This window comes from Eptatretus burgeri, chromosome 13 (genome assembly GCF_056783735.1).
Source record: "Eptatretus burgeri isolate ZD-2024b chromosome 13, Ebu_testis_v1, whole genome shotgun sequence".
NCBI lineage: Eukaryota > Metazoa > Chordata > Myxini > Myxiniformes > Myxinidae > Eptatretus > Eptatretus burgeri.
In genome coordinates, this window is record NC_140973.1 from 21,757,345 (window position 1) to 21,772,370 (window position 15,026).

At 41.9% G+C, this 15,026-nt stretch overlaps 1 protein-coding gene across 4 annotated transcripts in view; it reads left to right on the forward strand.

The window, feature by feature from the left end:
• The window catches only part of LOC147014040 (pseudouridylate synthase 7 homolog), a 62,940-nt gene extending 48,189 nt beyond the window's left edge, over positions 1-14,751 (forward strand). For all 4 annotated transcript variants that reach the window (XM_085851612.1, XM_085851616.1, XM_085851613.1 and 1 more), the window contains 5 exons: positions 654-755; positions 892-1,021; positions 13,806-13,897; positions 13,999-14,166; positions 14,539-14,751. In XM_085851612.1, coding sequence (XP_085707738.1) covers positions 654-755; positions 892-1,021; positions 13,806-13,897; positions 13,999-14,166; positions 14,539-14,552 — 506 coding nt within the window. In that variant the 3' untranslated portion in view covers positions 14,553-14,751. The remainder of the gene's footprint in view (positions 1-653; positions 756-891; positions 1,022-13,805; positions 13,898-13,998; positions 14,167-14,538) is intronic.
• The last annotated feature ends 275 nt before the right edge of the window (positions 14,752-15,026 follow it).

Consider the following 15,026-nt stretch of genomic DNA (forward strand, 5'->3'; position numbering starts at 1 on the left):
TATATATATAGATATATAGATATATATATATATATATATAGATATATATATATATATATATAGATATATAGATATATATATAGATATATAGATATATATATATATATATAGATATATATATAGATATATATATATATATAGATATATATATAGGTATATATATATAGATATATATATATATATATATATATATATATATAGATATATATATAGGTATATATATATATATATATAGATATATATATAGGTATATATATAGATATAGATATAGATATAGATATAGATATAGATATAGATATAGATATAGATATATATTTGTGGTGGATTGCTGATAAACCTCAATGGCAGAAACTTTGGTGGAGCCCCAGACACTGCTTGACAGAAAGCTGTCACTGGTCTTGTGGTTCAAAAGTCAACCCTTGGTGTGCAATCTGATTATACCTGCAGACTGGTGAGGGAGGTTAATTTGATGGTAAGTTCCTCAATGGGTTTATGAATTCTTGCTGTTGGTGGTTTTTTAAATGGAAGACAAACACCAGTTTGACACATCCAGGTACTGTAATTCCGCTGCACTCTTAGTTTGGTTTGTTTTCCCACTCCTTCCTCTCGATGTGGTGGTGTGCTAACGGCATCATCTGCCATGTTCCATTTAGGTACAGTGGTGGTGCTTGGAAAGGACGACGAGGAAGAGACCTCGATTAATGATGTCGTTCTTCCACTGCCCGGCTATGAAGTAAAATATCCAACGAATTGTGGTAAATTTGTCTCAGTCCTAACCTGCCTACTTACTGCTTATTAAGTTAACCCACAACCAAGCTTTTACAATGTGTTGATCCTTTTTAAGCTACTGTATGAAGTCGTGAGCTAACAGAGTGGCGCGTGATGTTGCAGTCGGGGATGCGTATCGCACATGGTTAGCCGAAGATGGACTGCAACCGGCTCAGCTACGTCATCGTGTGCGAGATTACGCACTGGCTGGAACTTATCGCAGTCTCATCGTAAGGCCAACAGATGTTACTTGGTAAATGCCTGCAACCACTGTCATTCAATTCCAAACAGGTTCCCCATCATGAATGGTTAAAGACCTAGTAACAAATGCCATTCATTGATGCAATTGCATTATCGGAAAAAAGTAATTTGGTCCTTGAATTACTTTTCCTCATTGCTCCTTACTTGAATATGGCTTTAGCCTTAAAAAAAAAAAAAAAAAAAAAAAAAAAGCTTAACAAGGGGAAAAGTGTCAACAGGAGGTGGGGTTAAGGGGAAATGGGAAGATGAAAACACATGGATGCACCACAGCATGAAGAGAAGAGTTGCAAGTGAAAATGGGATAAGGTCTCAGCAGGTATACCTGGTGTTGGCTTAATGGTTATGGTAGCGGGCTTTGGATCCTTGGGTCCTGAATTCAAATCCCGCTCAGCTGTTAAATTCATACCAGGTGGGGTTAACTTGGCCTGTAATCCTTCCGAGGTCGGCAAAATGAGTGCCAGCATGCTGGTATACTGTGTCGGAGTGGCGACCCATCCAGGATTGTGCCCAAGAGCCAAGGAGACTGCCTGAGTAGCACCAACGCTCTGCACAGAGTATGGTCCCAATCTCCTCCTTAGCAGGTTTACAAAAGTCAGAGGTATAAATTGGAGAGAGCATGAGGTGGTGGTTGACAGCAGATTTGAATTCCTGAAAGGAAGATTTCTTGATCAATGATCTCTCTGACTGAAAAATCCTCTTTATCTATTTGCTGGTGACTCCAGCCTGTGTCCTGACATCCCTCATCCTTCAGACAAGCAGGCTGCAACCTCTTCCCTCTCTTTAGACCTTGAAAAAAAAAATCACAAGCTGGTCAAACACTTGGAATACGGCTTTCAATCCTGACAAATCTCACACACTCACTATCTCCCTCCGAAAGGACCGTATGGTAAACCCTCCCATCCACTTCCTTACCAGTCCTCTTAAGGAGGTTCAGTCATTCAAACTCCTGCGTCTTACGATCAGCCATAATCGTTCTTGTGCAAGCCACATTTCAAAGTTGGCGGAATGGCCTCCAAAGCTAGCTGACAACTGGACATCCTCCATCGTACAAAGTCCTTCCTTGGCACTCCTGAACTCCTATCCACCAACAAGGCCTTCATCCACAGCTTGATGGAGTACTGCTCTCCCTTCTGGGCTGGCTCCCCTGCCTCACATCTTGCTCAGCTTGACACCGTGAAAACCAAAGCCTTCAAGATCATTGAGATATCCCCCGCTAAAGCTGAGACTTTGGGCTTATCACTTTGTCGGTGGTCTCTCAGTCTTCTACCGCCTCCTTTCTCGTCTTGCACCCTCTGCTCTTTCTGTGCTTTGCTCCCACCAGGTTTCTGCAGGGCTCACATTGTCCACCATAAACCCCCTTCTGGTGGAACTACCTAAATCCGGGATTACTGCTCACCTCTACTCATTTGTTCCTCTTTTTTCCCACCTGTGGAACCAACTTCCACATCCTCATCAATCTCATTCATCCCTCCAGGTCTTCAAGACAGCTGTTCACCACCATCTCAGATCATCCCCAATCCAAAACCATGATCTTTTCTTCCCCCATTAACCAAGCTGTTAGCTGCATTAACCAAGCTGACTATCAAACATATATATATATATATATATATATATATATATATATATATATATATATATATATATATATATATATATATATATATATATATATATATATATATATGTTTGAAAGTGTGTCTGTCTGTGTGTGTTTCTCTGTAACCTATGCATGCGAAAAGTACTGGACTGATCCTCACTAAACTTCACATGCTGACAGAACATGTACTCGGGAGTGTCCCGATGTAAAAGAATTGTACTTCCGACTTCCGGTTTCCGAATTATGACGTCATCACCTGATTTCGTAACGTTAATTTTTCAAGTTCAGCCGATTGACATGGGGCCAACGCCATTTGCAATAGAATGAAAAAATAATGCTGCAGTCAATTGAAGACAATGACTTCCGACTTCCCGGTTTCCGAACTATGACGTCATCACCTGATTGCGTAACGTTAATTTTTCAAGTTCAGCCGATTGACATGGGACCAATGGAATTTGCTGGAGAATGAGAATTAATTAAGTTGCAAATGATGACATGAAACCAGCCTCACATTGTTGAGGCATTATGGTTTTTTTTATCTGATGCGGCAATAAATCTTAACATTTTTGAACTCGAGTCTTCTGCATATAAAACATGGCGGGGAAAATATAATATTATAGTGGTGATAAAAAAAAAATAATGGTGGCAGCCTCTACAATTTTACAATTAACTGACATATACTCCTTCAGACCCGCCGTCATCCACGAGATTCCTGTGCGGAGCACGGTTATCCCTGCTCGTATATATATATACAGTAATCCTCCGTTTCTCGCGGGGGTTACGTTCCAAACCCTCCCGCGGTAAGTGAAAATCCGCGATGAATGGCCGCCTCCACAAAACACATTTTAAACACATTTTAATCTCCATTAAACACATAAAGAAAACATTTGAAGCATAAAAATGCTTACTGTAAACTCAGTAACGTTGCAAAAACATTGTGATGGGCAGTTGCAGGCGTTGATTCTCCATGGTGGTGAGGAGAGTTTAAGAGGTTTCCATTGCGCCATCAATAGCGTTCTTGAATTGCAACGTCCGAAGTATAGAGGGATCCCATGCTTCAACCATCCCCTGCAATTCTTTGGCCGTTTTCGCCATTGTTGCTAAGCGTTAAAGTGATAGGCCTTCGTCGTCGTACTCCTGCGATGGATGAGATTGTTCCTCCTCCTCCTCGCATGCAGACTTCGTAAGCTCAGCCAAATCCTCGTCCGTTAATGGGTCAGAGTTGGTTTCGATGAGGCCATTCACTTCGTCGTGTGTCATGTCGTTGAATCCTCCTCCTAGAATCTTCGCCAGCTTGACCGCCTTATCGATTGCCGAATGGTGAATTTCGTGTGGAGAAAAGGCCTTGTATTCGTGGACGCATTCTGGCCACAGCTTCTTCCAACAGGCGTTTAAGGTTTCTTTTTTCATTTCTTGTGGAGCCTTCTGAATTATTTGGAGACATGTTGCTATCGTGAAATCACGCCAATACGCCCTCAGAGAAAAAATTGTCGTCAGAATCCATGGCCTCCACGAGGTGCTGCAGGGCGTTGCGAATGTAAAGCGCTGATGTTGGCTTCGTCCTTCTTGATGTAGCGTATGGTCGATTCATTCAAACCGTAATGGCGCCCAACCGCGGCAAACGTTTTTCCTTTGGGCGGCATCGTAGGGCTTGGAGAAATAAACGTAGAAAATATCTGTGTCGTTCACAAGCGAAACACTCAAGACAAGAGTGCGCCTCGTGGGCAGCAGCCAATCAGAGCCAAGGAGAAATGAATAGCGCTCTGTCTTTGTCTCGTGCGTTGTGTCGACAAACGTACAATTTTTTTTGTTTGTTCGTTTTATTATGAAGATACTTTCGAGCGCCACGCGTTATAATTTATTGCTTAAATAATTTATATTTAATATATTATTACCGCGATGTACCGGGGGAATCCACAGAAAAAATTAGTTACGTTCCAAGGGAAAACCCGCGATGAACCGGGGGCGCGATTGGTGAACCACGATGAAGCTGGGGTTGACTGTATATATGTATATACTTGCAGGGTATGCTTACACAACCGTGCTTCCCCATTGTCTCGGATCGCTCATCTGCATTTGATTTTTCATTCATTTATATTTTCATTTACCGATACTTTCTGATGGTTCTGTGATATTATTCCAAGTGTACTGGCTTCGATGTCCGTCACCATGCATCATTTCAGCTTTCTACGTCACCCAGAAGGTTCAGTCTTTAATATCAGTCAATCAGTGGTTAGAAAGAGCTTTATATAATAAAAATATACATTATACAATATATTTACATATACAGGTAGTGGTTAAAAAAAATAGAAACACCAACATAAAGTCATTTAATAGCATATTGGGCCACCACGTGCGACCAGTACGGCCTGTATGCACCGTGGCATCGAGTCCACCTGTGTCTGTAATTCTGCAGGAGGACTGCGGCACCATTATTCCAAAAGAAAATCAATCAACTCACACCTGGTTGATGGAGATGGAAAACGCTGTCTCGGTCGTCGTTACAGAATATCCCATAGATGCTCGATTGGGTTCACATCTGGTGACTGAGAAGGCCATGACATATGGATAACATCAGTGTCATGCTCATCAAACCATTGGGTGACCACACGTGCTCTGTGAATGGGGGCATTTGTGGGTCACCTCTTGCAGCTATGCTCGCCGTAATTATAGTCAATCAGGCCTGTGCAGCATATTTATACATGACCTTCAGTATGCTGGGATGTTATTCGCTTAATTAACACATGGGCCACACCTGTCTGGAAACCCATATCTTCTTCTTCTTTCGGCTAGCTCCCGTAAGGGGTCGCCACAGCGGATCAACCATCTCCATTTCGCTCTATCCTCCACATCTTCCATTGACACTCCAACCACCTGCATGTCCGCCCTCACCGTATCCATGAACCTCTTCTTTGGCCTTCCTCTTCTCCTCCTGCCTGGCGGCTCCATCTTCAACATCCTTCTCCCGATATACTCTGCTTCCCTCCTGTGCACATGTCCAAACGATCTCAATCTCACCTCTCTCACTTTGTCTCCAAACCGTCCTACCTACGCCGTCCCTCTAATGTACTCATTTCTTATCCTATCTATCCTCGTCACTCCCAACGAGAATCGCAGCATCTTTAACTCTGCCACCTCCAGCTCCACTTCCTGTCTTTTTGTTAGTGCCACCGCCTCCAAGCCATACAACATAGCTGGTCTCACTACCGTCTTATATACTTTCCCCTTAACTCTTGCAGCTACCCTTCTGTCACAAATCACTCCTGCAACTCTTCTCCAACCACTCCATCCTGCCTGCACTCTCTTTTTCACTTCTCTCCCACACTCTCCGTTACTTTGGACAGTTGATCCCAAGTATTTAAACCCATCCACCTTCCCCACCTCAACTCCTTGCAACCGCACCATACCACCACCCTCCCTCTCATTTACGCACATGTACTCCGTCTTACCCCGACTGACTATCATTCCCCTTCTCTCCAGTGCGTACCTCCACCTCTCGAGGCTCGCCTCAGCCTGCTCCCTACTCTCCCTACAGATCATGATGTCATCCGTGAACATCATAGTCCATGGAGACTCCAGTCTGATCTCGTCCGTCAACCTGTCCATCACCAATGCAAACAGGAAAGGGCTCAGAGTCGATCCTTGGTGCAATCCCACTTTTACCTTAAACCGGTCCGTCATTCCTACCGCACACCTCACCGCTGTCACACTGTCCTCATTCCATATCCTGCACGATCCTCACATACTTCTCCACCACTCCCGACTTCCTCATACAATACCACAACTCCTCTCTTGGCACCCCATCATAAGCTTTCTCTAAATCCACAAACACACAATGTAACTCCTTCTGGCCTTCCCTATACTTCTCCATCAACATTCTCAAAGCAAACATCGCATCAGTGGTGCTCTTTCTTGGCATAACCCATATTGCTGCTCACAGATCGTCACCTCTCCTCTCAACCTAGCTTCCACTACTCTTTCCCACAACTTCATGGTGTGGCTTAACAACTTTATCCCTCTGTAATTTCCACAGCTCTGCACATCACCCTTATTCTTGAAAATCGGAACCAGTACACTTGATCTCCACTCCTCCGGCATCCTCTCACTTTCCAAGACTTTATTAAACAATCTGGTTAACAACCCCACTGCCATCTCTAATAAGCACTTCCATGCCTCCACTGGTATACCATCTGGGCCAACCACCTTTCCACTCTTCATCCTCTTCATAGCAGTCCTCACTTCATCCTTACTGATCCACCCCACTTCCTGATTCACTATCTCTACCTCTTCCAACCTTCTCTCTCTCATTTTCTTCATTCATCAGCTTCTCAAAGTACTCCATCCACCTTCTCAACACGCTCTCCTCGCTCGTCAGCACATTCCCATTTGCGTCCTTTATCACCCGAACCTGCAGCACATCCTTCCCAGCTCGGTCCCTCTGTCTTGCCAATCGGTATAAATCCTTTTCCCCTTCTTTTGTATCCAACTTCTCATACAGCTCATCATATGCCTTTTCCTTGGCTTTTGCCACCTCTCTTTTTGCCTTTCGACGCCACTCCTTGTACTCCTGCCTACTTTCTTCATCTCTCTGACTATCCCACTTCCTTTTCGCCAACTCCTTCTTCCTTATACTTTCCTGTACTTCCTCGTTCCACCACCAAGTCTCCTTATCTTCCTTCCTCTGTCCAGATGTCACACCAAGTACCTTCCTAGCTCTCTCCCTCACCACTTCTGCTGTAGTTGCCCAATCATCCCACCCATCTTTACCACCATCCAACGCCTGTCTCACCTCCTCCCTAAATTTCACGCAACAGTCTTCCTCCTTCAGCTTCCACCATCTGGTCCTTGGTTCAGCCCTCACTCTCTTCCTCAACCTCACCTCTAAAGTCATCCTACAGACCACCAATCGATGCTGTCGAGCTACACTCTCCCCTGCCACCACCTTGCAGTCACTAATCTCTTTCAGGTTGCATCTCCTGCTTAAGATGTAATCCACCTGTGTGCACTTTCCTCCGCTCTTGTACGTCACCCTGTGTTCCTCCTTCTTCTTGAAATACGTATTTTCCACTGCCATTTCCATTCTTTTTGCAAACTCTACCACCACTTGCCCTTCCACACTTCTCTTGTTGAGACCGTACCTACCCATCACCTCCTCATCCTCTTTATTCCCTTCCCCAACATGCCCATTGAAATCTGCTCCAATCACCACTCTTTCATCCTTGGATACACTCTCCACCACTTCATCAAACTCACTCCAGAAATCTTCTTTATACTCCATCTCACACCCCATATGTGGTGCATATGCACTGATAACATTCATCATCACCCCTTCAATTTCCAACTTCACACTCATCACTCGATCAGACACCCTCCTCACCTCCAATACCCTCTTGACATAATCTTCCTTCAGGATTACCCCGACACCATTTCTCCTCCCATCCACACCATGGTGTAACAGTTTGAAACCACCTCCAATGCTCCGAGCCTTACTCCCCATCCACTTGGTCTCTTGTACACACGGTATGTCCACCTTTCTTCTCTCCATCATATCAGCCAACTCTCGCCCTTTGCCAGTCATCGTCCCAACATTCAGAGTTCCAACTCTCACCTGCACACTTCTACCCTTCCCCCTCTCCCACTGCCTCCAGACTCGCCTTCCTATATATATATATATATATATATATATATATATATATATATATATATATATATATATATATATATATATATATATATATATATATATATATCATACTAAAATACACAGTTTGTTTGTTGTTTGTTTTTTTTTTGACTGTGATACATTCGGTGGTTACGTATATCATCTCAACCCAACTTCACAGGAGTACTAAAGGTCACACGATCGAGGTTGTCGTGACTTCATTTGTTCCTCACCCTCCCGAAGGGATGTTCCATGTTAAGGTTTATATCTGTGTTAAGATAGCTAATGGTGGTGTTCTTCATTGGCCACTTCTAACAATAAAAGTAATAACACAAATGACACTAGCATAATATTAATGTGATTACAAAACAATATTAATACTATTATAATATCCCCTCTCCCCAAGGGGTTTTTCCTCCTTGGACAAATGCTGTGTTAACGTAAATGGCTTATCATGGTGTTTTGTGGGGCATGTCTCGCAGAAGCAAAAAATATAAACCACAAACACATATGATTACTTTTTTTAAACAGTCGCTACTGCTGTTTAACAATAAACTGAAAGAAATTTGGAGGAATCCCAACATCGCATCCACCAGAGACTAATGTACCTGAGCCTCGATCTACTCTAATCTATAGACCCCAGAGAGGATAACATGAACCTTCCTGCTGCTCCTGTTGAGAGTAACTTTACAAAGAATTGTTATTCTGATCTCGTGGCATCAGAGGTTGCTGCTTACTGGAGCATGCTATCTCTCGGATAGAAACCTAAAGTAAACGTTTTTATCTGCATTGAGCTCAGTAATGTTGAGACGCTGAATATCCCATGGGGATATTTCAAAATGAGGTCTTTGAGTTGCCAACACCCTGACCAAATTACTTGCTGGAGGTCAGCTTGGTAATTAGCACTGACCGAGGTCGATGGGAATGCTGGAGGGTGGAAGTGGTACAGGAACGATGGGCCAAATGGCCTTTACCATGAATATCCTTCTCACACCTCATTCTACTTTTCTTCAACCTTGGTTGTTTTTTTTTTTTATTTCCCCTCCCTCACCCCAACCCCCTTCAACTTTAGATTCCCTCGTCCTCTCCATAAACACGCATTTGGGTCATTTTTATCTGAGGCCAACTCGACAGTACGGTATTCATGCTCAGAGAGGTTTTGCTGCTGTGCTGTAAACAACCTTCTTACGGTCCACATGAGAAGTAAAGTGCAAAAGCATTTGTTGAGGATATTTGTGCATATATTGGGTGACCTAAAGGTCTCTTTTTTTTTTTTTAACTTTGAGTCGTTATAATAAGGTTTGTGAAAGTACTGAGCTTCTTATGGCCTTGTTTCTTCATGCTTAAAAGAAGAACAATAACTGTTAATCTTGTGTAATGCGAGGTCAGGCACTGGCCCCTGGAGTGTATCCATTCGTCCAAAGAATATCGCGCTTTCGCTTTTTAAGGACAACCTGGTTGTGTCTGCTGATTTGATCACTGGTTTGATGGGTAAGATAATTTCACACCTTGATTAGTATTGGGTTTTTGTGCGTGTCCCACATTGCCCCGAGGGCGTTCAGAATCGAGCATGGTGGGGACCAGCATCGCATGCAGACCAGACAAGGCAGGGGAGTCAAATTATCTCCTCCCTGAGGTCATTAGTGAGCCAGCTGGGTTTTTAACACACATTCTGATCGCGACGTCGGAATTCCCCCCTGAGACTATCTCGGTCTCAAGAAGCTTAAAATTCAGACCGTTAATACTGCTAAGGTTACAAGGTAATAGTAACTGCTGCCTTAGCCAGGTTTGAACCCACAACCTTTATGACATCATTCCAGTGCTCTAAGCGTTACTAACTGTACGACATAAACGAGAGAGTTCATGGAACATGATACTCCACGCAGTGATCAAGTATATACTTGAATTGAAATAAAGTATTGATCTTAAAGATCGGTAAAAATTTTTCACACAATTGATGCAGTTTTATACATCACCTTTATACACCACCTTATTTAACATGTCCAAGTACTGCAAAACTAGGGGTTCTTGGAAGTGCAAATAAGGCGATTTGTGTTCTTCGAATATGTAGTGTTCGAGTATATAATTCAATATAATCTTGTATATAAAGCTGAGTTCATGTTTGTGGGTCATAACCGCTGCCCATTTGCCAGGCCACGCCTTTCCCTCCCCCCCCCACCCCCCCGTGTCACATGCACCGCCCATTTGCCAGGCCACGCCTTTCCCTCCAGTTGGCCAGAAATCGCCACCAACTTTGTCGCTCCGCATTGCTCTGATTGTTCAAAAGCCTCTGATATACATTCGAAGACTGAACAACGTGTCTTCTATCAATGAAGGTACCTACCGTTTTGAGGAAACAAAGGAACATTTTGATTAAAACTTAAACGAGGTAATGCATGTTTTGTTTACAGCGATCGTGGCAGCGTGATAATATACATGGCCCAATGAAGGTACTTTTTCATCATGCAGAGGAAAGAAAACAGAGGTCTTTCATTAAACAAGCTCAAATGAGCTAAGATCCTCGTCCTCTTAATGATGACATCATAAAAACGAATGTGACGTCGTTGTGATGTATCAGGTTTGCGATAAATTATCTGTGCTAATGCCCAGCTTGTTCCCACGAACAAAATTCAAACAACTTGCCTAGTTTCGGAGATAATGGTTTAGGCGATTTGCATTAGCGGCGATATTATGACGTTTACTTTTTTCTTGGAAGAATTTCCAAAATCGGAGATGGTTACTGCCTGTGCGTGGGCTTTCTGCATATACATGGCAAGTTTCACGAAGATCCAATGAAAACTCTGGGTTGTGAAACCAAAAATGTCAAAAAATAGGAATGACGTCATAAAAATTGATATGACGTCATAGTGATGTATCATATGTGCGGTAATTCATCTCTGCTAATGCCCTGTTCGATTCCCGCAAACAGAATTCAAATTAGCTTGCCTAGTTTCGGAGATATTTTTTTAGGCGATTTCCATTAGCGGAGATATTTTGACGTCATAACTTTTTTCTACGAGGAATTTTCACAATCGGAGATGGTTACTGTCTGAGCAGGGTATTTTTACATGTATATGACAAGTTTCAGGAAGTTTCGATGAAAACTGTAGGCTGTGAAACAAAAAAGTCCACAAGAAGAAGACGAAGAACAACAACGTGAGTAAGACTTAGAGATCCTCCACGAGGATCTAAAAAAACAACAAAAAAAAACTATTGGTTTTTGCCGGACTTTGAGGCTTATAAACAAACTGATGGACATGCAAGTCACATACTCTATGATGGGAATTAAATAAACATTAATATTGGCTTGGTCGTGAAATACCTGTGTCCCTAATTAATTAGTCGGGAGGCTGAGGAAATTCCCCAGAGATATTTATTATGTCCATGTCCACTTTAAAGAAGTTATGTATACTTGTACTTTGAAATATATGAAATGTCCATGTACACTTTAAAGAAGTTATGTATACTTACACTTTGAAGTGATATGAAATGTCCAAGTACACTTTAAAGAAGTTATGTATACTTGTACTTTGAAGTTGTATGAAATGTCCATGTACACTTTAAAGAAGTTATGTATACTTACACTTTGAAGTTATGTATACTTACACTTTGAAGTTATATGAAATGTCCATGTACACTTTAAAGAAGTTATGTATACTTGTACTTTGAAGTTATATGAAATGTCCATGTACACTTTAAAGAAGTTATGTATACTTACACTTTGAAGTTATATGAAATGTCCATGTACACTTTAAATAAGTTATGTATACTTACACTTTGAAGTTATATGAAATGTCCATGTACACTTTAAAGAAGTTATGTATACTTACACTTTGAAGTGATATTAAATGTCCATGTACACTTTAAAGAAGTTATGTATACTTACACTTTGAAGTTATATGAAATGTCCATGTACACTTTAAAGAAGTTATGTATACTTACACTTTGAAGTGATATTAAATGTCCATGTACACTTTAAAGAAGTTATGTATACTTACACTTTGAAGTTATATGAAATGTACGTGTACACTTTCGTACACTCAACATCACCTTTGAGTTTATTTACATTTTAAAACTGAACAAGGTACCTTTTCATTACAATTAAAATACTCATGATTAATATTTGAAGTCTTTTATTTTTAAATTTTTTTTAAACTGTCCTTCCTTCGGTGTTTTGTAATTATGTACTGTATGCTTTTGAGATGCCCAGGGGTATGTTCAGTTATCAAGTAGCTAGCCGTTCCTTATCAACGGTTTTGAATGGAGTGCTTAAGCTACTTGGCGAGCGCTTTACAAGAAACTTGGTGACTGAACACACCCCAGATTCATTACATGGCAACGAGGGATAAACATCGATACCATGACTTATTTCGGCCATATCGATGAATTCGTCCTTCAGGTGGCAGATTTCGACACGACATGTGGCAAGTTCAACGATGGTAGGAATTGAAAGCGGATTTTATTTAATTAATTAATTATAATTATTTAAATATTTATTTTTAATTATTTATAATGTAATAATAAAATATTACATTTCATTTAAATAAGTTGTTCCTCAACCATAAGCCTGTTGTTAGCCTGGTGTTGGCTTTGTGGTTAGGGTGGTGGCTTGGGGATCCTCGAGTCCTGAGTTCAAGCCCCGTTTTTCCCGCTGAATTAACACCAGGGGGTTGACTCAGCCTGTCATCCTTCTGAGGTCGGCGAAATGAGTACCACTGTACTGGTGATAGGGGCACTGCATCAGCGGCATATCCGCACCCCTAACCAATGATACAACCAGCAGCCAAAAAAGGCTGCACACGAAGGGAAGGGGCATTGACACATTTATTAAAATCTGGTATTGGTGTGGCACAGGCATGATGGGCTGAATGGCCTCCTACTACACATAGTTTATTACAAGGATTACAAGGAAATTGATGTTTGCAGACAGACAGATGGATGAACAGACATGAACCAATTGCTTAACTCCGCTTTTCGTTTTCCATGCGCAGGGTAAAAACCTCCTTTTGAGTATGTGATTTGCTTAGAATATGAAATTAGCCTGTTTGGTGTTCCCCCAATCCACTTAGCTCAGGATGGTGGGATTCCAGGTTCCAATCCCATGTGATGTTGATTATGTTTTTTTCCCCTCCATGACTACTAATGTCCTCATAGTTTGTCTAAAAGTACACTCACGTCTCTTAATGACCCTGACCAACATGTGTTACGTGTACAAGCTCAAATTACTGGAAGCCAACATTAAAATGGCCACGAGAAACGTGGCATACTTAAAGGATGTGTTCGCCTAAATGTTTGCAAACCGGTATTGTCATATGATGAAACGTGCGTGCAGTTTTCACGATAACAAACAGCACCAGGAGATGCAGACATGTCAATGCAATACTGTAGAAAGGATGGGCCAGATTTTTGTTTTATGAGGACGTTGAGGTGTATTTTGTTCTTTCAAGGCTATTTTGAATGTTGCTGGTCATTATCTCAGTTCTTTGGGCTAAGTTGAGTTGTGAATATTTTCTCCAGGAAGATTACTCCTTATGATGATCCCAATATCCCGTTGATGCCGACGGATGTGGATATCATGGAGGGTCGCTCTATAGAACCCTTCCCTGCAGGTGTGTTGTCCCCATCACCATGCCATTCTGTTGTTTACAAACCTCTAAAGGGTTTGTGTCGAGTACCTCATTTGGGTAACATTTGCACATGTGTGTCACAGAGGGGGCTCTGCGTGCTCTGCACTTGGCATTCTCCCTTCCACCTGCCAGTTATGCCACCATGGCCGTGCGGGAGGTCCTGAAGATGGACACCAGCATCCGAAACCAGAGTCAACTCAACAGTAAACTACCCTCGTGCCGATCTTACTCAACAATGGCAACTCCAACAAGTGTGCCCTAGTTGTTTAATTGTTTAACGTGAATTTTATAACATTACCACAAGTTTTTTTTTCCAAGTTTATTTCAATGTCCTTTCTTAGAAGAAGAGATGAATAATTTATTCCCCCTCTTGCACACATTTAAGTGCAGCAAGACGGCGTGCTTTGCCACGGACTTGTGTCGTGTGTCCATGTGCAACATCAGAGGCTTACTCATTGAGTAACGGCTCATTCCCTACATGCATCATACCCCGATGGATAAAAAAAAAACACAGCCTTGTTGAACTCTCATTTCTGGTATTGGGCTCGTTTTGAATGTCATCGAGTATTTCACAATGTTATTGCAAGATTGGGTCGAGCATCCTCTTGATGATGCATTTTCAGGGATGTTGCAGTAAGTGCTCCATCACAGCATCACTTCGTGGTTAATAATGGAGCACTCCAGTACTACGACGAGTTTCCCAACACAATGATGGGGTAAATGGACTTTCTCTGTTTCACATTCTTGTGTCCATTTATGCATTTACATCTTGGAAAATGTAATCCCTCCCGAAACAAACTGGCTTGATAATTTTAATAAAAACAATTTTTGTTTAATTGCTCATGCACTTACCATCTAACTATTATACGTTGGCAGAATAGCAGGCCCTCCCAAACCTGGCCGCTGAATATTTCATAATACATCACCTCCCTCTCTTTTCTCTGCCTCGAACTCCTCGCCCTCACCCGAATCAACCCCCCTTTGAGTAGGTAATTTAAAGATCTTCTCGAGGACATCTTCCATGATTGAGTAAAAGGCTAGTGTATGATTACCCACAGACTATCAGTGATAGAGGTACGGCAAACGAAATCTCAACTGCCTCAATGTGCCA